The following is a 23,757-nucleotide window of genomic DNA, read 5'->3' as shown; positions in this document are numbered from 1 at the left end:
TGGCCTTGACCTCAATCCCATTTCAGAGAGTGAAACCCTAATAGAGAGTCCTCCTTCGTTTCTAGCTAGTGTGTTGGTGTTCTAAGCTTCAAAGTGTCATTTCTAGGTGGTGGAAGAGAAGAAGAGGACAATTTGGAGGCTAGGAGTTGTGGGAAAGACGTAGATCCGAGATTTTCAGAGGTTGGAGCTTCTTCCTGAGGTAAAAAGCTCAAAGCTTGACTTGTTATTGGTGTGATGTCCTTCTTGGACCAATTTTTAGGGTTCTTAGTCCCAAGATGGAGACTTTATGAGCAAATGGTCTCCATTGGCCAAGATCTATCATATTTCAGGACTATAAGATTTGTATGTTCATAAAAATGCAATCTTGGATGTGCGTAATGAGCCATGCATGAGATCTAGATCTTTTGAGGAGGAGGGAAAAGTGTTAGAGGGTATAAGGACCTTTACAACCATGCAAAGGCTTAAAGGTTACGACTTTATGGAATAAGAGGTCTAGCAAGAGTCAGATCTGGAAGTTGGGTGAGTGTCCTAACCGTTTAAGACCAAAAACCAAGAAAGGCTAAAACTGAGACTTAGGTTGGGCATAACTCTCAGTACGCGCAGCGTAAGGGGTTGAGACCCCGTTTGTGACTCGTCGGCGTACGCCCCGCGTACAGAGAAGGTACGATCCGCATACTGCTTTCTATTGACTTCCGTTGACTTTTAGGGTTTTGGTCAACCCTTGGACTTTTAGGGTCAGGGAGGGATAAAATGGTCTTTTACCCTTCTGTGGAATTGTAGAGTGGATTTAATCTAGCCTTTGAGAGCCATTATTTATTTGAGAGTGTTGTTATGTGTTTAGGCGGGGGATAGATCAGTGTGCTCGAGTGCAAGATTATCCGAGATACCCGAGGTGAGTCTTCGCACTACACTTTACCTAGAGTGGTACTTAGAGTTATGTGACAGAGTATTTTGTATGTTATTTATATGATGTGATACACTGCATTATTTCTATGTGATTTATGTTATGTATGTTTCAGAGTTTACAGAGTTAGAACCAGAAGGTTCACTGAGTTTGGACCAGAGGGTCCAAAGAGTTATAGCCTCGAGTGGCTAATATGTTTATATGTGGTATTTTGGGGAACTCACTAAACATTTATGCTTAAGTGTTGTGTTATGTGTTTCAGGTACCAGTGAGGATCGCAGGAAGGCTCCGACATGATCAGTACACACACGAGGAGTTTTTATGCATTATGATCTTGGGATTGTGTTTCTATGGTTGTTATATGATACAATCACATTTTTATCATATTTATGAATGAAAGTATGTTTTTGGAAAATGTAAAAATTGTTTGGAAATTCTGGGTGTTACAAGTTGGTATCAGAGCGTTGGTTTGAGGGATTCGGGTGCACCTTTCGGCGTATTCGAACTCAAACTGAGGTTTTGAGATATTTTCAAAATAAAATTCACTAAAATTTCTCAAGAGTAAAAAAAAAGGTTTTTGAAAGAGCAGCGTAGAGCAGTGTGTACGATCAGCCAGCGCACAAACGGTGATTTCCCAAAATACCCTTACATTATGAGTTATACGATATGTTATGATATGATATGCATGCTAGAGTAGGCTACGTATTCTTATTAGGGCTAGAGTGGCCTGATTATGTGATGCCTTAGCCTAGAGATTTTGCTGCTAGGAGATGCTTGAGAGTGTATAGATGGCAGTGAGGAGCCTATGAGAGATCTTCTAAAGGGTAGACTGTGTATAGAGAGAGCAATGTACTTGGGACTTGGGATCCTAGGAGGATGACTTAGGATGAATACTGATGCGGTGTGGACAGTAGTATTGGGCCCGTACTTCTAAAGACACCGAAGCAGTGCGCAGACCAAGTAAGAATCTTTGGGGTACCAGGGAACGAGCAAAGTCAAGTTATCGAGTGTGTGCATGTTCGAGCGAGTATGCAATATGTTTTATGTTGTATTTTAGAGACATCATGGTTGGGATGTGTCGCAAACCGGGGACCAATGGAGTGAGGGATGAGGAGATCCGCCAAATGATTCATGAGGAGGTGGTTGTGGCCATCCGTGCGGAGATTCCAGAGATGTTATGCGTAGGTACTTTCCTTGTGTGTTATGTGCCTGATTTGGTGTTATTTGACTCGGATGCGAGTAGGTCTTTTGTATCATTAGCCTTTAGTCAGCACATCAGTATCCTTCGAGAGGCGTTGAGTCGACCTTTGTGAGTTTCCATAGCTAACGAGAGAGCAGTGTATGCCATCGATGTGATTTGAGGATGTGTACTCGAGATCTTTGGTGTTGAGTTTCCGATTGATTTGGTCCCGATTGCTAAGGGAGATGTATGTTTCATTGTGGGTATGGACTGCTTGAGTAGATCTGGAGCGGTTATCAACTGCGAGCATCAGCTGCTGACCATATGAGACCCTAGTGGGGGAGATCTTACGGTTTATGGCGAGGGTACCTGTCCTGGGTCAGCATTTGTTCATCCGCGAGAGCGAGGTAGAGTCTACAGCAGGGCTGTAGTGGGTTTATGGCTTATATGGTGGATACGAGAGTAGGTGCAGAGAGACCAAGGTCGGTCGATGAGGTCCCGATAGTGCATGACTTCCCGGATGTGTTCCCCGAGGAGATGTTGGGTGTGCCTCCCGAGAGGCAAGTGGAGTTCCGTATCGATTTGGTTCTGGGGGAAGAGAGTATCACCAAGGCGCCCTATGGCCTTGCACCCCCAAAGATGTAGAAGTTATCCTCGCAGCTTCAGGAGCTGCTGGGTAAGGGGTTTATACGGCCGAGTAGCTCATCGTGGGGAGCGCCGATCCTTTTTGTCAAGAAAAAGGATGGTTCACACCGGATGTGCATTGATTACTGGGAGTTGAACAAGCTGACGGTCAAGAACCGTTACCCCTTACCGAGGATCGACGGTTTGTTTGATTAGTTGCAGGGAGCATCTTGGTTCTCCAAGATGGATTTGAGGTCTGGATATCATTAGATGAGGGCGCGTGATGAGGATATCCAGAAGACAACATTCAAGACTCGTTATGGGCATACGAGTTTGTGTTGATGCCTTTCGGGCTAACCAATGCACCGACGACATTCATGGACCTCATAAACAAGGTGTGTAGGCCGATGTTGGATCGTTCAGTGATCGTGTTCATTGATGATATATTGTTGTATTCGAGATCTAGAGAGTAGCATGAGGAGCATTTGATGGAAATCCTCGGAGTTCTGAGATCGGAGAGGCTTTATGCCAAATTCTCCAAGTGCGATTTCTAGTTACGAGAGGTTCAGTTTCTAGGACACCTCGTCAACCAGAACGTGATATCGGTCGATCCGGCGAAGATTGAGGCGGTGATGAGTTGGGAGGTGCCGAGATCCCCCTTGGGGATCAATAGTTTTCTGGGGCTGGCTGGCTATTATCGAAGATTTATCAAAGATTGCGATTCCTCTCACCAAGTTGACCTAGAAGGGCATCGCCTTCAATTGCGGTCCAGAGCAGCAAACCTCATTTGAGACACTTCGCCAGAAGTTGTGCGAAGCCCCAGTGTTGGCACTTCCGGAGGGAATGGAGGACTTTGTGGTATATTGCGACGCGTTGATATCGGGATTGGGTGCGGTGCTTATGCAAAGGGGACATGTGATAGCATATGCATCGAGGCAGCTAAAGCCTCATGAGACGAGGTATCCCACCCACGATCTAGAGTTGGGGGCAGTAGTGTTCGCCCTCAAGATCTGGCGTCACTATTTGTATGGGGTTCGGTGTACTATGTACATAGACCACAGGAGCCTGAAGTATCTGATGGATCATCCCAATCTGAATATGTGCCCAGCGGATTTGGTTGGATGTGGTAAAGGATTATGAGTGTGAGATCATGTATCACCCAGGAAAGGCTAACGTGGTAGCCGATGCCTAAGTCGTAGGGAAGAGGGTGCCCCATTGCGAGATGTTTGTTTGAGGTTGACAGTGATGACCCCAGCGTTGGACACCATTCGGAAGGCCCGCGTTAAGGCCATTAGACCGGATAACCGCAAACGAGAGCGGGTGATCGGGCAGATATCTAAGTTCATTACTGATAGTCGGGGGCTTATGACCTTCCAGGGCCAGATTTGGGTGCCATTTGAGGGTGGGGCATGTGCCACCTTGATAGAGGAGGTGCACAGGTCAAGGTTTTCAATCCATCCCGGGGCCACTAAGATGTATTTGGACATGAAAATAGACTATTTGTGGACATGTATGAAGAAGGATGTTGCGTGGTTTTTAGATAGGTGCTTGACCTGTCGCAGGGTTAAGGCCAAGCACTAGTGTCCGCATGGCAAGTTGCAACCACTTTAGGTTCCCCAGTGGAAATGGGAATAGATTTTCATGGATTTTATCACCAAATTGCCGAGGACTGCGAGAGGCGTCGATGCAATTTGGATGATCGTCGACCGGCTGTCAAAGAGCGCTCATTTTCTTGGTCTCAGTGAAAGTTCTTCTGCAGAGAGGCTGGAAGAGGTGTATGTGAGGGAGGTGGTGTCGCGACATGGTGTACCGATCTCGATTGTGTCAGATCGAGATGTGCGTTTCACTTCCAGGTTCTGGAAGAAGTTACCAGAAGAGTTACGCGGATAGGCGACGATCCAAGCTCGAGTTTCAGGTTGGAGAATTTGTACTTCTGAAAGTGTCTCCTTGGAAAGGAGTGATCCGATTCGGGAAAAGGGGCAAGTTGGGGCCCCAGTACATTGGACTGTTCAGGGTGAACACAAGGGTAGGCAGGGTAGCATATCGATTGGAGCTACCTGCGGAATTGAGCTAGATTCATAATACCTTCCACGTGTCTCAATTGAGGAAGTGTATTGCCGACGAGTCGACAGTGGTACCGTTGGAGGATATTCAGGTAGATGCGAGCCCGAATTATGTTGAGAGACCGATCGCGATTCAGGAACGGAAGGTCAAGATTCTGAGGAACAAGGAGGTGCCTCTTGTTCAGGTCCAGTGGCAGCATCGAAGAGGGTCCAAGCTGACTTGGGAGCCGTAGTCAGAGATGCGGAAGCAGCATCCGGAGTTGTTTATAGCATGAGACTTTGAGGGTGAAGTCTGGTTCTAGTGAGGGAGAATTGTAACATCCCGAATTCAGGTGTGTTTATTAAACCCTTCTCCTTTTTCCAAGTTATCAAAGTAAGCCTTAAATGAATTATTGGACATGTGAGTATGCTGGGCGTATGGACGGGTACGCTACGCATACTCATGCGCTTAATTTGGGATGCGAACTCGCCTGGGTACGTTGGGCGTACCCAGGGTTATGTTGGGCGTAGCGGGCCCAGGTGTAAACCCTAATTTGGGGCTTGTACACTATAAAAGCAATGTTATGGCCTTGACCTCAGCCCCATTTCAAAGAGTGAAACCCTAATAGAGAGTCCTCCTTCGTTTCTAGCTAGTGTTTTGGTGTTCTAAGCTTCAAAGTGTCATTTCTAGGTGGTGGAAGAAAAGAAGAGGCCATTCTGGAGGCTAGGAGTTGTGGGCAAGAGTAGATCTGAGCTTTTCAGAGGTTGGAGCTTCTTCCTGAGGTAAAAAGCTCAAAGCTTGATTTGTTATTGGTGTCGTGTGCTTCTTGGACCAATTTTTAGGATTTTTAGTCCCAAGATGGAGACTTTATGAGCAAATGGTCTCAATTGGCCCAGATCTATCATATTTCAGGACTATAAAAGTTGTATGTTCATAAAAATGCAATCTTGGATGTGGGTAATGAGCCATGCACGAGATCTAGATCTTTGGAGGAGGAAGGAAAAGTGTTAGAGGGTATAAGGACCTTTACAGCCATGCAAAGGCTTAAAGGTTCTGACTTTATGGAATAAGAGGTCTAGAAAGGGTCAGATCTGGAAGTTGGGTGAGTGTCCCAACCGTTTAAGACCAAAAATCAAGAAAGGCTGAAACTGAGACTTATGTTGGGCGTAACTCTCAGTACGCGCAGCGTAAGGGGTTGAGACCCCGTTTGTAACTCGCCAGCGTACGCCCCACATACAAAGAAGGTACGTGTCGCGTACTGCTTTCTGTTGACTTCCGTTGACTTTTAGGGTTTTGGTCAACCCTTGGACTTTTTGGGTCAGGGAATGGTAAGATGGTCTTTTACCCTTCTGTGGAATTGTAGAGTGGATTTAATCTAGCCTTTGAGAGCTATTATTTATTTGAGAGTGTTGTTATATGTTTAGGCGGGGGCTAGATCAGTGTGTTCGAGTGCGACATTATCTGAGATACCCGAGGTGAGTCTTCTCACTATACTTTACCTAGAGTGGTACTTAGAGTTATGTGACAGAGTATTTTGTATGTTATTTATATGATGTGATACACTGCATTATTTCTATGTGATTTATGCTATGTATTTTTCAGAGTTTACAGAGTCAGAACCGGAAGGTTCACAGAGTTAGGGCCAGAGGGTCCATAGAGTTATAACCTCGAGTGGCTAATATGTGTTATATATGGTATTTTGGGGAACTCACTAAGCATTTATGCTTACAGTGTTGTGTTATGTGTTTCGGGTACCAGTAAGGATCGCGGGAAGGCACCGGCATGATCAGTACACACACGAGGTGTTTTTATGCATTATGATCTTGGGATTGTGTTTCTATGGTTGTTATATGATACAATGACATTTTTATCATAGTTATGAATGAAAGTATGTTTTTGGAAAATGTAAAATTTTTTTAGAAATTCTGGGTGTTACAAAAAACTTATGGTGGAAGTAAGTACACTTATTTTTCAAGAGAGCCATGAAAAAATGCATTATTTATGTCTAATTAATGTAAAAAATCAATTATTGAAGTAGATAAAGAAAGAACCTAAGTATCCATACTGTAACTACTTTTTCAACCAAAGAGAAGTTAACAACATATTCAATTCCACAAACTTGATTGTAGCCCTTTGCCATTAGTCTGGGTGCAGATCTCTCTATTGTGCCATCTAGATGCAATTTCATTTTCTATACCCATTTAGACTCAATAGTTTTCTTATTTTCTGGTAGGGGAATAATTTTCTAGGTATCATTCTTCTCTAAAACTTCAAGTTGTTTATTCATTGCTTTTACCCATTCACTGTCATTACTATCTTGATTATAAATTATTGGTTTAGATATTAGAGAAACTGAAGTTAAAAGGCTTTTATTTGTTTGAGTTAGAAAGGCTGAATGAATGTATGAAAATATAGGAGGGTAATGACGAGAAGTGAATATCCTTTTAACTGAATCATTATAGTGCATAACATAATTCATATGCTAAGATGGATTCTTCCTTTCTCTTGTACTAGCTCTAATTTCTTGTGCCTGATAAACATCTTCTTCATTTTGATCATCTTGATTTAGGTTATAAAATTCTTCATTTTCATTTAAGAGATCAACACCATCAGAAATTTTGTAACATCCCGTTTTAAAATAGAATGAATAGTAGCCTTAAAATCCATAATAATTAGTAAGGTGTTGGTTTTGGGGAGCCAAATGTTATAAGTTGGATTATTCATGGGTTAAAAGTGTAAGTTGTGGGATTTCTTTTGTAAAGATTGTTAGAAGACAGGGGGTGTTTGGCATCATTTGGACCTCATATGAAAGGATTACAGAAGCAAGGGTTAAAGAGAAAATTTCGGACCCAAGTTGAAAAGGTTTTGTTGAGGGAGGGGCTTCATGGTAATTATTGGGACTTAAGTTGAAGGGTTTTTGGATGGCTGGGGTTAAAAAGGTAAATTTCAGACTTAATTTGTAAGGGTTTTCTGAAGGAGCGGTTTAAAGGGTAAATATGGGGTTTATTCGAAATAATTTCTAGAGGGAGGGGCTAAACTTGTCATTATGGAAGTAAGTTTGGGGGATCGGGGTATATTACCCGTCACCCCTCCTGCTTCGAACCATAACCCTAAATGAAGCTACAGCCGCCATCTCTCCACCCTTATGTCTCCCACCAGCCGCCACCTTCCCTTCTTCTAATTTTCGATGTCGTCACCATCGTGTTGAGGTCGCAAGCTACCGAGCCAAGTGTTGTCATCACCATTTCCGTTGTGGCTGAGGATGAAGACTGGCGGAGGACATTGTTCAGTCAGACGTGAAAGAGGGATGAGTCACAGTACCATGCCGATGTGGTTGTTGCTGTTGGAGGACACATCCATCGTTAGACGTCGTGACTTTCCTTGCCGGAGAAATGAGCCGTGGAGGAGCCACTACCCTCGGTTGAAATCCGCTGCCACAAATTCTTCTTCTTCTCTTCTTTCCGTTAGCCCCGTCTGCTGCCAAACGCCACGACTACCGCCGTAGAGCCGCTGTTGTTGCCGTATTTTCTTCGTCTCCTCCGTGAAGATATAACAGTTATCACCGCAAACCACCGTCTGCTGCCTTTTCGTTGCCACCAGCCACCGTGGAAGGTGGTTGTGTGCGTGTTTTACTATGTGTTTAGGTGTGTGTGTGTGGTTGTATTTTCCATGGTTAGTGTGTTGTGCGTGGTTTGTCTATTAGGAAAATTATGAAAGCCACCGCTACCACTGTGAAGTGGTGGCTGTCGCCATGTACCACCGTCGGCCACCATAAGGGTGGTTGTGTGTGTGTGTGTGTTAATTTTAGAGTATTGCATTATAAAATTGTAATTAGTGATGAAATAATAAAAAGAAACTCATAACTAACACCGTGAGATGGTGGCCACTATTGACCACCCCTACCCGAGGTGGTAGTGGGTGGTGCACGACTAATGAAACAGTAATGGGCCTAGTGAAACCCTGATGGGGCTAATGAACCCTAATTGATCAAAATACCTATCTTTTGGGCCTATTGGGCTATGATTGGGTTGGAAACCCTAATGAGGGTTTAGAAAACCCTAATTTTTGATTTATGGGCCTTGGACTTATCGGGACCCACATTTGGGTCATTGGAATGGAATTGTGAATTACACCCGATCACACCATATGATTTATCTAGTAGAGTGATGGACTTAATGGATTAAGTCATTAATGGGATAAGTGAGAAACACTTAACCCTAATCGTCATTTTATGTGATAACGCTAATTTCCCCTGGGCCTTGAGCTGGGCCTTTCTATTATGCTTTGATGATTGGGCTATTAATGGGCCATCCAAAATCAAGCATATGGATTAGAATAATTTAATGGGTTGTAGGGTAAGGCCTATGTAAGGGGTTTAGGCCTAATTTGGAAAAATAGGCCATAGATGAGCCATAACTGGGCCTTGATGATTAAGAGATATTGGGCCATTGGTATACCAATTGTTTGGACTAGAATTAATAAATGGGCCTTAAGAAAAGACCATGTAGAGGTTTGGGCCCAATTTGGAAAAGTAGCCCATATGTTGGGTTTTGGCTCATTACTCGACTATTGGGCCTTTAGAGTGTGAGTTGGATTGTGGGCTTGGAACCTAATTATTTATTGGGTATTCTTTGATGTTGGCAGTTCGGAAATTTATCAACCAGAAGCTAAAGTTTCTTCCGCAGGACTTTAGCAGTGTCAAGTGAGTTATCCTCACTATACTAAGGGGTTGAAGGCACCAATGTCGGCCCATCGGATATGTTATCCTAGCGGTTGGTATTATGTCGAGCATGAGTTCGTTTTGCATGCTAGTTGTTATGCCAGTTTGGTAGATCTGTAGGACTACCTGTATTATTATGTGATTATCTATATGCACATTAGTTATGCTATGTCGACATATTATGTGGGTTGGGTTGAGGTTGTACTGCTCCGTATGGTAGTTAACAAATCCTAGAGTATTCCAGATATGAGCTGAGGGTCGGGCGCGGCATGCAAGAATTATATTGAGGACTCGGGAGCATTCCCGATACAAGCTGAGGGCCGGGTAGGGCATGCCAGATTCATATTGTGGGCTCGGGAGCATTCCAAATACGAGCTGAGGGTTAGGTGGGGCATACCAGACTCATATTGTGAGCTCAGAGGCAATCCAAATATGAGTTGTGGGCCCGGAAGGCAATCCAGACTCACACTGTGGGTCAGGGGTAATCCAATTTGTAAAGCTATGGACCTAGTACATGTTGTTATTTGTATATGTGTTATTTAGAGTGTATCGGTATTTTGGGGGAGCTCACTAAGCTTTGGGCTTACAGTTTCAGTTTTGGTTTCAGGTAACTCATATGATCACGGGAAGGCAAAGATGTGATTGTAAAGCCCCTCACATTTTATGACTGTTTCTGGGAGACTCCAATATTAAAATATTTTGAAAACATTTTGTAGTAACTAATGGATTTTGAATGTTTGAAAAAGTTTTAAATTGGATTGATTTTTATGGGTGATACAAATTTAATCATATGAAGGCAAGAATTCTTCATCATTAGCTTCGAATAAGTCTTCTTCAAGTATAATTCTAGGAAGAACAATCTTATCATTAACATTTCCATCAACTTTCCCTTTTTATGGAAAAATTGATTCATAGAAGATATCGTCTATGGACATGAATACTTTTCTTTCTTTAAGATCATGCAGCTTGTATGCTTTTTGTCCCACATTATATCCTAGAAAGCAACACATTATTGCTATAGAATCAAACTTTGTCTTGTGTGGTATAGTATTTGTGGCAAAGCATAAGCAACCAAAGACTTTTAGATTTTAATATGAATGAGACTTTTTATAAAGTTTTGAATAAGGTGTTTTCTAGTTAAGAAAAGGGGTAGGAAGAATATTGATGATGTGTGTAGCCATTAAAACGATATATCCCTATAATGAAATTAGTAAGTTTGACTGACTCATAAGATCACGAGCAACTTGTAGAAGGTGTTGATGTTTTCTCTCAACCTTTCCATTTTGTTGGGGGTGAATAAAGAACAATTTTCTGGTGAGTAATACCAAAGAAGAAAACAAAAATTGGAAATTAAGATTGATAAATTCAGTTCCATTGTCAGTTCTGATCACTTGAATAGATGTTTGGAACTGAGTAGAAACATATATTAGAAAATTTGACAAAGTTTAATAGACTTGTGTTTTATCTCTTAAAATAAAAGTCCATGTGGATCTTAAAAAATCTTCAAGAATTTCCAAGAAATAAGATGATCCTATAATAGTCTTTGATCTTTATAGTCCCCAAAAATCTACATGAATAAGATCAAAGGTATTTTAAGTAAAAGAATTATTATCAGGGAATGATAACCTTTTTTGTTTAACTTCATGACATGGAATACATGGCAAATTCTCAACTTTGTGAGGAATAAATTTTAGATGATGCAAAGTAGACTCACAACATTGACCTAGTTCATTATGCCACATAGAGAAAGAATATTTATTACATGTCTAAACAACATTACACCAATTTGTAGATTTACTAGGAATACAAGTATAAGGATGTGAAACAGATGAAATAGAAAAAAGACTCAGATTATCAAGAACATATAGATTTCCAATGGTCCTTTCATAAGCAAGAAGTTTCTTAGTCTTAAGGTCCTATAAACACAATGTGTTGAGTAGAATTAGAAAGAAATCTTTGAAGACTTAGCAAGACACTTGACAGAAAGAAGATTGCATGTGAATTTAGGAACATGTAACACATTCTTAAGAATTAATGTTGGATTTAGAACGATAGAACTAGTATGAGTTACAACTTTGATTGAACTGTCAGGTAAAAAGATAGGGGTATATTCGGAAACGGGACAAAGGTTGTTTATGGAAGAAATATTTGAACACATGTGAGCAGTAGCTTTAGTGTCAAGAATCCAAGTACTTTTTTTAAAAAAAATTATCACCTCGCATGGAATTTAGAAGTGAAATGTTCTTACCTGCAAAGTCACCAAAGTGTGTCATGTTTGTAAAATTACCATCAACCTTCTAAATTGATTTCATGAACTGAGTAAACTGTTGGAGTAAATCTTCTATCGATTGTTCATTTGTCTTCCTTCATTCTGAATTATCATGAATGGGGCTTTCACTTTAATGTGTACAGGATGTGTCAGCCATATGCGCATAATTCATATTTGACTATCTCTTTTCTTTTAGTTCCTTGTACCAATATGGATAACCATGGATCTTGAAGCAAGCATCATTTGAATGACCATTAACTTTGCAATGATCATAGTAATGATCATTATTATTTTTCCTTTTTGAATCATTTCTTGATTTTATTGGAAGGATTTCTTAGTATTATTGTTGTAACTTGTTGATCTTACCAACATAACAGATACATCAGTTGAATTAGTAAACTTCATTTGAATCTCTCTCTGTTTTTCGACACTTAATGCCATAGAATAAGCCTTGTAAACAATAAGTAAACGATCTTAAACAAGGATTTGATTACATAAGGCATCATATGAATCATTCAAACCCGTGAGAAACTGCATTAATCATGTAGAAGAGTTAAAATCTGAAATCGACTTAGCTGATCCAAAGGTACGTGAAGGTAATTAAATAGTAGAGTTTAATGGATCCCAGAGTTGTTTCAAATTTTTGTAATACTTGGAAAGAGACGAATCACCTTGAGTAATCTAAGCGATTTGTCTTTGGAGTTGATGTATGAGAGGTCCATTGCTTTCACCAAAGTTTGCTTCAAGCTCCAACCATAATTCTCTTGCAGCAGACGCAAATATGAAAGCTCTAACGATTTCTATTACAATTGTGTTAAGAAGCCATGATCGAACCATACATTCATTACTTATCCATTCACCGAGCTCAAATCCTTCTGATTCAAGTTTCTTCAATATGCCGACGATGAATCTTCTCTTCTTCTTCGCTTTATGCGCCAATTGGATTGAAAATTTCCGTTGCATGAAATTCTCATTGCCATTAAGCAAATTTGACACCAAAAACATGTGATGATCATTTCCTTTCATAATAGAAAAGGAATTAATCGTTGGCTTAGATGATGAACTATTATTTTGATCAATGATTGGAATCGTATTCATGATTATGATTCAAGAAAGAATTAGGATCGAATAATCAACCATGTTGCTCTAATACAATTTTAAGATAGTTAGAGAGAGAAAGTAAAGGGAAGAAAAACGTTTGTTATCACTATTGTTACAAACTTATAACATACAAAGGAATCTATATATAGTTTAATTACATTGCTATTTTCAACTAACTACTACTTATAATATGTAGACATATTATAGAAAAAAAAACGTTTGTTATCTGTTATCATTTTTTTTACAAATTTACAACGTATAAAGGAATTCCTAACAAATATTAACTTATGTTTGACAAAAAAAAAAGATAGATAATGATTTAAATTAAGAAATTCAAATTATCAGTAGCTAAAGTTCAATATTTTTATAATTCATTAGACTGATTTGGATGATCAATAATATTCATATAAAAAGCTTTATGATATCAGTTTTTTTTCTTTTTTTGTGTGTGTGTCAAGGGTTCACTAACTTAGTCATCCAACATATTTTCTTAATGGATATTTTGATTTATTTCCATCGTCATATAAAAAAGAAAAGTCTACATAAACAAGAACATTTGATTTATAGAAATTTTCATATTTTTACAATGGTAAAATAAACCTACATAACAAAACATATTTTGATTTTGTTAGGGAGATTCGAACCCATGAACCCCTCATCCTTTTCTTCTATACCAACCCCACCCCCTTCTTTTTCATCTATCACCAAAGAAACCCTTAAACTTTTTACTCCTTTCCCCCCTTTTTTAACCATATCCAAGCTCGTTTGAAAAACTTCTTTAAGCCATTTCTCAAACAAGCCATTCAAGTATAACCCACACCCAAACAAAATCTCATCTAACACCATGTCTTCCACTTTCAACTCAAATTCTATGCTCCCAAACACTATTGCTAATACGGCTCTCAACTTAAACAAGAAGCTCTCTCTCATTAAGCTATCTCGAGCCGAAGATCGGTCAAATACAAAGCGGGTTTTAACCGTTTCAAGAAACCCGAGTGGGTTCCTTGGACTACCATCCATTTCGCGGGTCAAATCGCTCGAATTAGGGCTGAAATCTAATGTGTTTTCATTGTCATCATCTTGTGCCTCAGCCTTAATATTGAGATCAAGAGTATTTGAGCTTGATTGCCTAGACAAGTCTTTCTTGATTTCTTCCTCTTCAATTCTTGGAACTTTCCTCTTGCTAAATTCATCCGAATCCCATTTGGTTTTTCGTTTTTGATCAATTTCGGTAGTTGGATTCATCTCATTCACAACCAATTTAATTCGGGCTAATGAAGATCGGCTTCTTTTCTCATCACCAAGATGATCACCCTTACTTAAAATGAAGATAACTTGACCATTTTCCCCAAATTTCCCCTTCTCAAATCCATCACTTAAAGATTTTAAAAACTTCCCATCTCCAAAATCAGCATCTTCCACCAAAACAACAGCATTTTCTTGACCTTTCAATGCCCTTTCAAGATTTTCACATTTGTTAACCGAACCCCTCATGTTAAAACACAAAAGCAAATCACTAGAGCCAAACATGGCCTCCGTAATCGCCATTGCCAATCTTCTTTTCCCTATAGAGTCATTACCCTCCATCAAGAACCAAGAATCCTTTTTTACAGCTTTAGACGATGAAGAACTCATCAAAAACTCAACAATCGAGTGCATTTTCTCCGAATGCCAAGGCACATTCTCTTGTAAACACTTGTAAACATCTTGTCTTTTGGACAAATCTGAAGCCGAATTTCCAAGACCAAGTGTGATTTTCACTTCTTTATCGTCTTCTCTACTCTTGAGACAATCCAAGTTTGGTTCTTGATCGGCATTGGCATGATTCCCACTGCTGAAACTGAGATCAATATGACAAGATTGCTGTCTTCTGAATCGAGGATAAGAACGCTCTCCACCACCATTATGACACTTCAAAGTGTCACCAAAGGAGATCGATGAGATGTTTTTGACATGATTATTGTTGTTAGACCAAAACGGATAGCGTGACGAGTTGTAGGAGTAGCTTTTTCCAATCAATCCTTGATTATCGTTGCTGATTAATGATGAATTCATGCAATTGTTATTCAGATTTTGCTTTCCTTGATGTAGACTTTGGCATAGTCTGTTCCACTTCCTCCGAAGCTCAATTAAGTTTTCCTGAAAATCCGACACATAAAATCTTGTGAGCTACTAATTAACAAGGAGTTATCATAAGGGTATTATATATTATTATGGGAGGAATCACCATACCTTGTGAAGGCTTGATGGAGATGTTGAAGGGTGAAGCCAAAATGGTAAGACGGTGGAGGGCTTATTTCCGGCAGCTGTGGTGGCGGCGGCAGCAGCTTCCTTTTCATAATTGGAATTGCATTCTCCACAACAACTCATCACCACCATATCATCGTCTCCCTCCTCTTTGTTGTGTTTCAATGGCTTCATATCCACCATTTCATCACTTGTGCTATTTGACATGTTTACCCTTGAGTCATGCCCACTACAAAACCATCAATAACCATATTAGTATACAATTTAAAAATAAATACTATTCTAAAAAGTAGAAACCCCATTATAATTAATACTACTAATGCAAAATATGGGTAGTTAGTAACTTTTTTAAACAAAGAAAGAATATGATGTAAATAAAAGTCCTTTCTTGATTATTGATCACTAAAAATATAAATCTTTTCTCAAAAATACAAATTAAGATAATGGTGATAAATTTCATTTCTATTTTTTAAAATGAGAAAATTGGTCATTGTCCTTCTTTTCTGTTCAATCAGAAAATATGTCCCAATTTTAAGCATAAGGACAAAATTAAAAGGCAACAAATAAAAAGAAAAAAGAATGAAAATCAACAACACTGTCTCCTCTTCCAACGTTACTTTTTCCAGGGTCAGCATGCTCTCATGCCTTTGTGTTCAGACACAAGAATGTTTTTATCTACAAACTCAAAAAAGCCAATTTTATTTCTAAAACTTCACTTAAATACATAACCAAATTTGTTGCTTTCATATGATAACCGATTAAGTAAACGAAAGTATTGTACTTTATGCAATAGAAGTTGTACAATAACCTAAATTACCTCGTCGTCGTAGTTGCATTGAGACTCAATCCAAGTCCACCAGAAGGAACAGAAACAGCTTGAAGACTCCATTGAAGCTCAAGCGAAGGCTGTTTCTTCTTGCACTTCATGAATGTCTGATAATTTGCAGTTCCAATTAACCAAACTTTGTTTGCGACATTATATTGTGAAACCAATCTCCCAATTTCAACAACAAGATGATCGACTGGACTATAACCAGTTACTCCGATCTCTCTCTCATCAACTGTCCATTTCAAGTCACCTGCGTATATGATCACTCCTCCTCCTGATGACGACAATGATTCAACTTTTCTTCTTAAATCTGATAAATTCATCTCCACTTCCTCCCTTTTCATGAACCTCAATGGCACTGATGAGAACTGAAACTTTATGAAATGAGCACATCTTAATTCATCAGGGACATCGCCTTTATCTACTTTTCCCATTAGCTCGATGACTACGCCTTCAGTTATCGATAAAGAATCTCCAACAATAACTGTGTTTTTTCTTTGCTTCTTCCCTAGCAAAACCTCCATAACCAAGCTTACATCTTTCTTCAAAGAATGATCGGATTCTGGAGATGGGTTGTTCTTCGAAGGTGAAATGAAAAGTGGGTTTTGTTCAGGAGCGTGATTCAAGAAATGGGTTTGCCAAAAGTTAGGGTTTTGATGATGAGGGTTGTACTGGTGATCAGAGTTTGGCGATGAAGGAGATGAGTAAACGCCACCACCGGAGCTGCTAAAGAACACTCGTGGTGCAGAAGTTAATGAGTTTGAAGAAAAATCTTCCAAATTGCTTTTCACAGCAGTACTTGAGAAACCCGCTTCCCTCATAACCCTACTAACACTCGGGTCATCAAGAATCGAAAGAATGAGCTGCTCAAGCTCCACTTTAATGGCTAACAATGGCGGCTGTTGCTGTTGCTGACACTGTTGCTGTGTTTGAGTCTGTTGGTTCTCAATACAACCCCTTCTCTGATGAGCTTGAGCTCTCTTGAGTGCAGCAATGAGAGCGTTAGAGAGTGAAGGTTGGCCATGGAGGAGTGGGCCAGGAGTCGTCGGCAGCCTGTTGAGAGCCACATTGAAGCAAAGCTCAAGCGCCCTACAATGGAGGGGTGGTGTGGTAGTGGTAATATGGGGATTGTGGAGAATAGTAGGGGTATTATGGGAAGTTGAAGAAGTGTTTTGTGATTTGAGGCAAGCTCTTCTTAGAATACTGGCTCTTGAGCTCATAAGAAGAGTCGCAGCGACATGAAGGGGAGTGACCTGAGCATGGCCTCTCCTCCTTGCAAGGCTGAGAGAGTGCTTCAACACAGAAGCAGCCTCTGTTGTTAGTGTCTGTTGTACAGTACAACCTCCTGAGCGCATCACTTGGCTCCAACACCCACCCCCCACACCCCTCTAAAGATGAAACCCTAGCTATGGTGTTATCTTTCTTCAACAAACGAAACCCTAGTTACTCTATCTCTTGTAAACCCCACCCACTTGTTGATCTTAAATACACACAAATGGTAGAATTAGGGTTCTCTAGTTTCTCTAATCCACAACCTGTTGTTCTTCAAGAAACACAGTTTGAATTAGGGTTTGTTATTGAGCTAGAGAAGAAGAGGAATAAGAAGAAGAAGAAGAAGAAGAAGAAGAATAGGCTATAGTAGTAGCATGTATGATACACCACCTTTATATATACATGTAGTTAATATGATCAGTTTCTTTACCTTTTAATATTTATTTTCTTGGTTAGATAAGTTTTGTAGAGTTAAGATATTGGAAAAATGTGGTTATGGGTACAACTATTGATGCACATTGTATTCATTAAAGCAGTAGTACTTGCTCTGTCATCAGCAAAAGCTCCAATGCAATCACTTTTTGTTTTGGCTTTTATAAATTCTCATTGATCAATTGCTCGCTTTTTCTGTCTTCGGTTTACGGTTAAGACTATCAAGTACCTTTTCTTTTTCCCCACTACAACAATACGTACATACATTATACATACACATAAAGGTTAGTTTAGTAATTTCACATCAATAAAAATATGATGTAATGTAAAGTGAAATTTCTATACCTTAATTATTGAAGAGTTTTGAAATAGTTTTGATTGCCTCAAAAGCAGTTTTTATTTTGGAAATCAAGTTGGTTACTTTTTCTTATATCCAACAAAGTATATTTTTTTTTCTTTTTGTATAACAAATGCTAATTACATACAATGTGTATCATCATGACAAAGAAATTACGAATAACAATTCTTATGTAACATGATTAACGATCGTTGGAAGTAAAAAAAAAAAAAAAAAATGTTTTTGTGATTGGTGGCTGAGTATGGATTTTTGAGAAATAGGAGTCTGTTAACGTAGGGTGGGCCCCTAGGGAATTGTGTATTTATTTTTGATAAAAATAAATTTAAATAGAACGAGGCAGTGCGGTTTTGGTTACTGCTGCTTTGAATAGACAGACAACCCCAGCAGAAATTCAAATAAAGTGAATAAAGGGAAAGTTGCCCCCACACTCTCATCATACATTTTAAAAGCAAAGTGCTTCCAACCTTTTTCATGTTTATCATTTCTCTTAGCAATTCTTATTACAAAACTTATATATATATATATATATATATATATATATATATATATATATATATATATATATATATATATATATATATAACAAAAATCCCTAAAAAAATACAAAAAATACATAAAAACACATAAAAAAAACTTAGAGATCACAAAAAAAATTGCATTTATATTCTTAAAAATCGCAACTTTTTAAATAATTTTGGTGAAATTGTTTTTGAAAAAAAAAAAAGCAAAAATAAATAAACTATTAAATATCAAATAATAAATAAATAAATAAAAGTTTTATTTTTTATTTTTTTTCAGTGAATTTATTAAAAAAAAAAAAAAAAAAAAGCTACCATTTTAAGAATATAAAGTCAAACAAAAAATTTGTGATCTTTAAATATTTTTTATATGCATTTTTATGATTTTTAGTCTTTTTTTGTTTTTCATATAAACCTAATATATATATATATATATATATATATATATATATATATATATATATATATATATATATATATATATATATATATTAGGTTTATATATTAGGTTTATATAAACCATAGGAGAGCCAATAACACCTGGATATAAGACCATGTGGAGAGCCCATGCATTCTTACTAAAGACCTCATGGAGAGCCCACGGCAATAGGATGTAAGTGTTGGATTAGGTGTCTAAGCCCATAACTATAATTGATATGTACTTGAATTGATAGTAGCATAGTCCTTTTGGGTTGCCCTCAAACCTAGCAACCGGATAAGAAAATTATGAAAGAAGAGATATTAATTTATTATAAGATTAATAAATTAATATAAATGAATTTATTAATATATTAAAAGATTAATATGTTAATTAGAAATCATTATGTTTAATTAATATTTAACCAGAAATTAATTAGAATTAATTTTGGGGTTAAAAGAATTAATTATAAGGTGTAGGGACTAGTTTGTAATTATCTAATAGTTGAGTGGAAGGCTCTAGAACCCCCTTGGAAGCGGGTGGACGAAATCTTTAGGGGAAACCCTAATAATTTCATCCATAGGGGCTTGGATAAGGCCCTTGGGTTTGCTTAGGCCCTAAGCAAAGAATAACTAGGGTTTTCCCTAAACCCTAGATCCCTCAGCTATATAAGGAACCTCTTGGTTCACATTTTGGTCACTCTTTCTTTTGAAGAAACCCTAAGGCCGAGATTTTGCATACTCCCTCTCCCCTCTCTCTTCCACTTTCCTTCTTTCTAGTTTGGGTGTGATTCCATTAAAGGCATTACACTTGTGGTGCTAAGCTTCCAAGAAGATCAAGATCAAGATCAAGGGAATTGTCAATTGTTTACTATAACAATTGAAAGGTATGTAACTCCTAACCCTAGTTTACTATTTTTGAAAATAGCCTCCTCCTCTAGGGTTCTTGTTGTGCAATTCAAAGTTGTATGTTCAATAGTTAAAACATAGATCCAAAGTAGGTTGCATGTGAACTTAGGAATTGTTTTCTAGTTTATTTGATTTACCTAAAACCCATCAGTGGTATCAGAGCCGTTGTTTTGTTTTAAATTGAATTGCTATAATTGTTGAATTGCAAATTAGGGTTTATAGTTATTAAACCCTAAAGGCCATTTTTTCAATTTCTAGGGTTTTGGATCAAAGGGTTTTCGAAAACCCTAGCCTCCAAAGAACCCTAATCGAAATTAGGGTTAGGGTTTTGAAAACCCTAGCCTCCTCCCTTGTAAATTTCGAAATATGCTAGAAATTTTAGGGTCTATTGTTTTGGATAATTGTTAGATTAGATTAATTGGATAATTATCCTTTACCCCTAATTTCCGAAATTTATAGGGATAAGGATTGGGATTAAATTAATTGATTAATTTGATTAGATAATCCTTACAAGATTTAATAAATTAATTAAAAGTTAATTAATAGATAAATATTAAATCTAATTGATTGGTTTATTTAAATTTAAAATTTAATAGTTTCAATTTCGAATTTTATATAAACCCTTGGTGTTTTAAAATGTTTTTAAAACACACCTTATATATATATATATATATATATATATATATATATATATATATATATTATAATTAAAAGTCTAATATTATATATGTATAAGAATATGGTCAGTCAAATTGCTAGTATGCCTCATTCACGAAGCTAATCTATAAGGGGGTATAAGGAAACTCCTTATAAAATGGTAGTTGAATGGGTGTCCACTCGCACCCACCGCTTCCTTGATTAGTGGAGGATCGTTAGCAGAACGGATTTGATAGGACAACTACTTATCATTAAAAGTATAATGCTATTAAAGAAAGTACTAGAACATTATTTTTCAAAATCCCAACTCTAGTTACTTTAGGGAAAATGTGAAAAGTATGCTAATCCATGAAATTGCACATTATGCTTTATTGGTCGTTAGTGGAGCGTGTGTGGTTAACCAGCACACTAAAAGGCACTAATAAAGAGTAGTAATGGGTATCTTATAATTATCATTTTGATGGAGCGTGTGTGGTTTACCGGCACATCAATAGTTAATGATAAAGACAATAAGGTTACCAAGCACATTTGCATGGTTATTCACATCTAGTTTGTGATCGTCGGTATCCCAGTCACAAATAGTAGAGCATAATCCGAGATTAAAACATGCCATTAAATAGTTTTAATGTATCTCAAAAGAATTAGGAATTTCACTTCGTTTATTTTGTCTAATGGTGGAATTGGTGAATCATCATTCACCTACCTTTATGAGATTTGAACTTGGATCTCAGCATCCCATTTCTAAGTTGTAAATCGTCATAGTTGGATCCTAACCTTGATATGATATCTTTGGTTTATTATATTGAGATGTCTTGAAATCTAACTAAAACTATCTTTCTTTTCAGATGTCTGCTCTTGGAAACACTTCTGCTTCATCATCCTCCAGCCACAACTTCTCTCTACTAAACATCTGCTCCAAAGTCATTATGGATGGCTCAAACTATAACGATTGGATGCGCAACATCAAGATGGCGCTTAGATTCGAGGACAAAGAATATGTCCTTGAAAAGGAGCTCAAAGAACTTGATGAGTCCAAAGCCACTCCCGAAGAGTATGTTGCCTACAAGAAGCACTATGATGATGCTACCAAAGTGGCATGCATCATTTTCGCAACCATGTCCCCAGAACTGCAAAGGTACTATGAGGACTACTGGCCTTTTGAGATGAACAAGGACCTTATGGAAAAGTACCATAAGCGAGCTCATCAAGAAAAGTTTGAAGTAGTCAAGTCACTCATGGCTTACAAGATGAAAGAGGGGGAATCGGTTGTATCTCATGTGCAAAGAATGCAATGCTACATAGAGCGTTTGGTCAAGCTCAACATTCATTTTGATGAGGAATTGGTGTAACAACAGCAAAATTCAGGTCAAAATTTAAACTTTTATAAAACCGTAATTAAGTATACTAAGTGGTAGATATCGTAACAAGGTTCTCATACATATAAAGAACACTAAAATCCAATTTATAACGAAGAAGTTATGACCATTCTAAGTTTCCCGACAAAAACCGGCAATACGAAGCTACGTAAAAACGCAAAGTTTCAATCAAACACTTGTTGACCTTAGGTGTCTAAATGAAAGTCATAGATATCGTCAAACCGTAACCGTACATAAAAAGAACGTCCAAATCTGACTTCGTATGAGGAAGTTGTGATTTTTCTAAGTTACAGATGTAGCAGTAGACAGCTAAAAACTCAAAATAGAGATCGAGAGACTTTTGGCCAAAACAACCTAAATGAGAATCAAAGGGATCAACAATTCTAGCGCAACGGTAAAAAGTCTGACGAAAACGGACGTCGGATTAAGAAGTTATGGAACTTTAATTTATACGGGAAGTCATGATCCCGCGCCCTGACTGTTAGCTACAGTCCGTCTTTTGGGGTGACAGTTGTCATAACGCTGCGACGCCTGAAGAACGTCGTTACAGGCATATTATGTTTAGTATGGTTATAAAACTCATAGGATATACAATTATTATGGTATTATGCTTTTATGAACGAGTAGCTATTAAAACTATTTTTCATCTAACAAATGCGATCTTCGTATAACTTTATTATATAAAACTATGACACAACTTTTAAGAACGTCGGTTTCTTGCAATTTTCGGTCTTAGAGACTGCCAGTTATGTTTGGAAAATAAGGGTTTTTCCTATATACAAACCAAACAACTAATAGGAAAATAAGGGATTTTCCTGGTGCAATTATTTACAACTTATAACATGAACATTCATATGCATTTCATACTTTTATAAGAAAATAAGGGTTTTCTTGGAAAACACAACAATTCGTATCTCAACCATTAGAGAAAATATGGGATTTTCTGGATCTAATACATTCACTTTCAACATAACAAATCACAACTCTTTATATTTGGAATACTGCGTTTTCTGGAAAACATACACGAACTTTCGAATGGCGTACATTTTCTCAAAACACTACTCATGAACTCACCAACTTAATTGTTGACACTTTTTCTTTGAAATAACTTGTATTCTCAGGGAACCGCTAAGCAGATTTGGAAATCAACTTTTGGGGATTAACGTACTGACGTTAATTACTTCTTTTGAAAGATGTTTATGTATTTAACTTTTGAACATGTAACAAATACAATTATGTAAACATTTTGGAAACTTTAATGTATATGGTGGTGTGTACTTTCCTTTCTATGAACTGTTACGATACTGAATATGATGTCCTCCGCCCCCGAACTTTTCCGCCGTTCTGGTTTGGGGGTGTGATAGATTGGTATCAGAGCATTGTTTATAGTGAATTGAGTATATCAAAACCATTTTTGGTATACAACTGTAAACGCAACTGGGCAAAAACACTCTGAGTAAGAGTCATACTTTTAAAAATTAAACTTATTTAGTTTTTGTAAAGTAGGCATGCATTCATTTCATATTAATAACATGGTCAGTATCATAATTAAAACAATATAGAAGTATTATAAATAAGTTGTGCAGTGCAGGTATGCCTTGGGACATGTAATCGGAACTGGGATGAATGTAGCCTGATCAACTATATTTGTCCAAGGGCCGACTAACGTATGCCAAGGAGTATCTGCAATAGACAACAAATTTAAAACTTACCAAAAGCATATCGTTAAAGAATACTAAGGGAGTATTCGAGTGCCTTCAACCCTTAAACTTAAGAGTAAATTCCATGTGCTTTAACTTATAGTCAATTCTTAACCCTATTCTCGTATAGGCTCAAATGGCTGGATTCCATCACCCCGGTGGCCCCTACTACCCCAACCAAGGTAATGGAGAAGGGATAGA

General features: G+C 38.0%; 1 protein-coding gene across 1 annotated transcript; it reads right to left on the bottom strand.

Annotated features, from left to right (window-relative positions):
- Nucleotides 1-13,380: 13,380 nt before the first annotated feature.
- On the bottom strand, nt 13,381-17,541 carry LOC144997393 (protein SMAX1-LIKE 4-like). The gene is made up of 3 exons (XM_078957294.1): nt 15,906-17,541; nt 15,074-15,317; nt 13,381-14,980 (listed from the first exon to the last, which is right to left on the bottom strand). Exons 1-3 carry the CDS (start codon nt 17,270-17,272, stop codon nt 13,442-13,444), a joined length of 3,150 nt encoding a protein of 1,049 aa, XP_078813420.1. The 5' UTR covers nt 17,273-17,541; the 3' UTR covers nt 13,381-13,441.
- Between the last annotated feature and the right edge of the window lie 6,216 nt (nt 17,542-23,757).

This window comes from Lactuca saligna, chromosome 5 (genome assembly GCF_052625555.1).
Source record: "Lactuca saligna cultivar CGN05327 chromosome 5, ASM5262555v1, whole genome shotgun sequence".
NCBI lineage: Eukaryota > Viridiplantae > Streptophyta > Magnoliopsida > Asterales > Asteraceae > Lactuca > Lactuca saligna.
The sequence above is the reverse complement of the archived record's forward strand: the minus strand, read 5'-3'. Positions and strand labels throughout refer to the sequence as shown.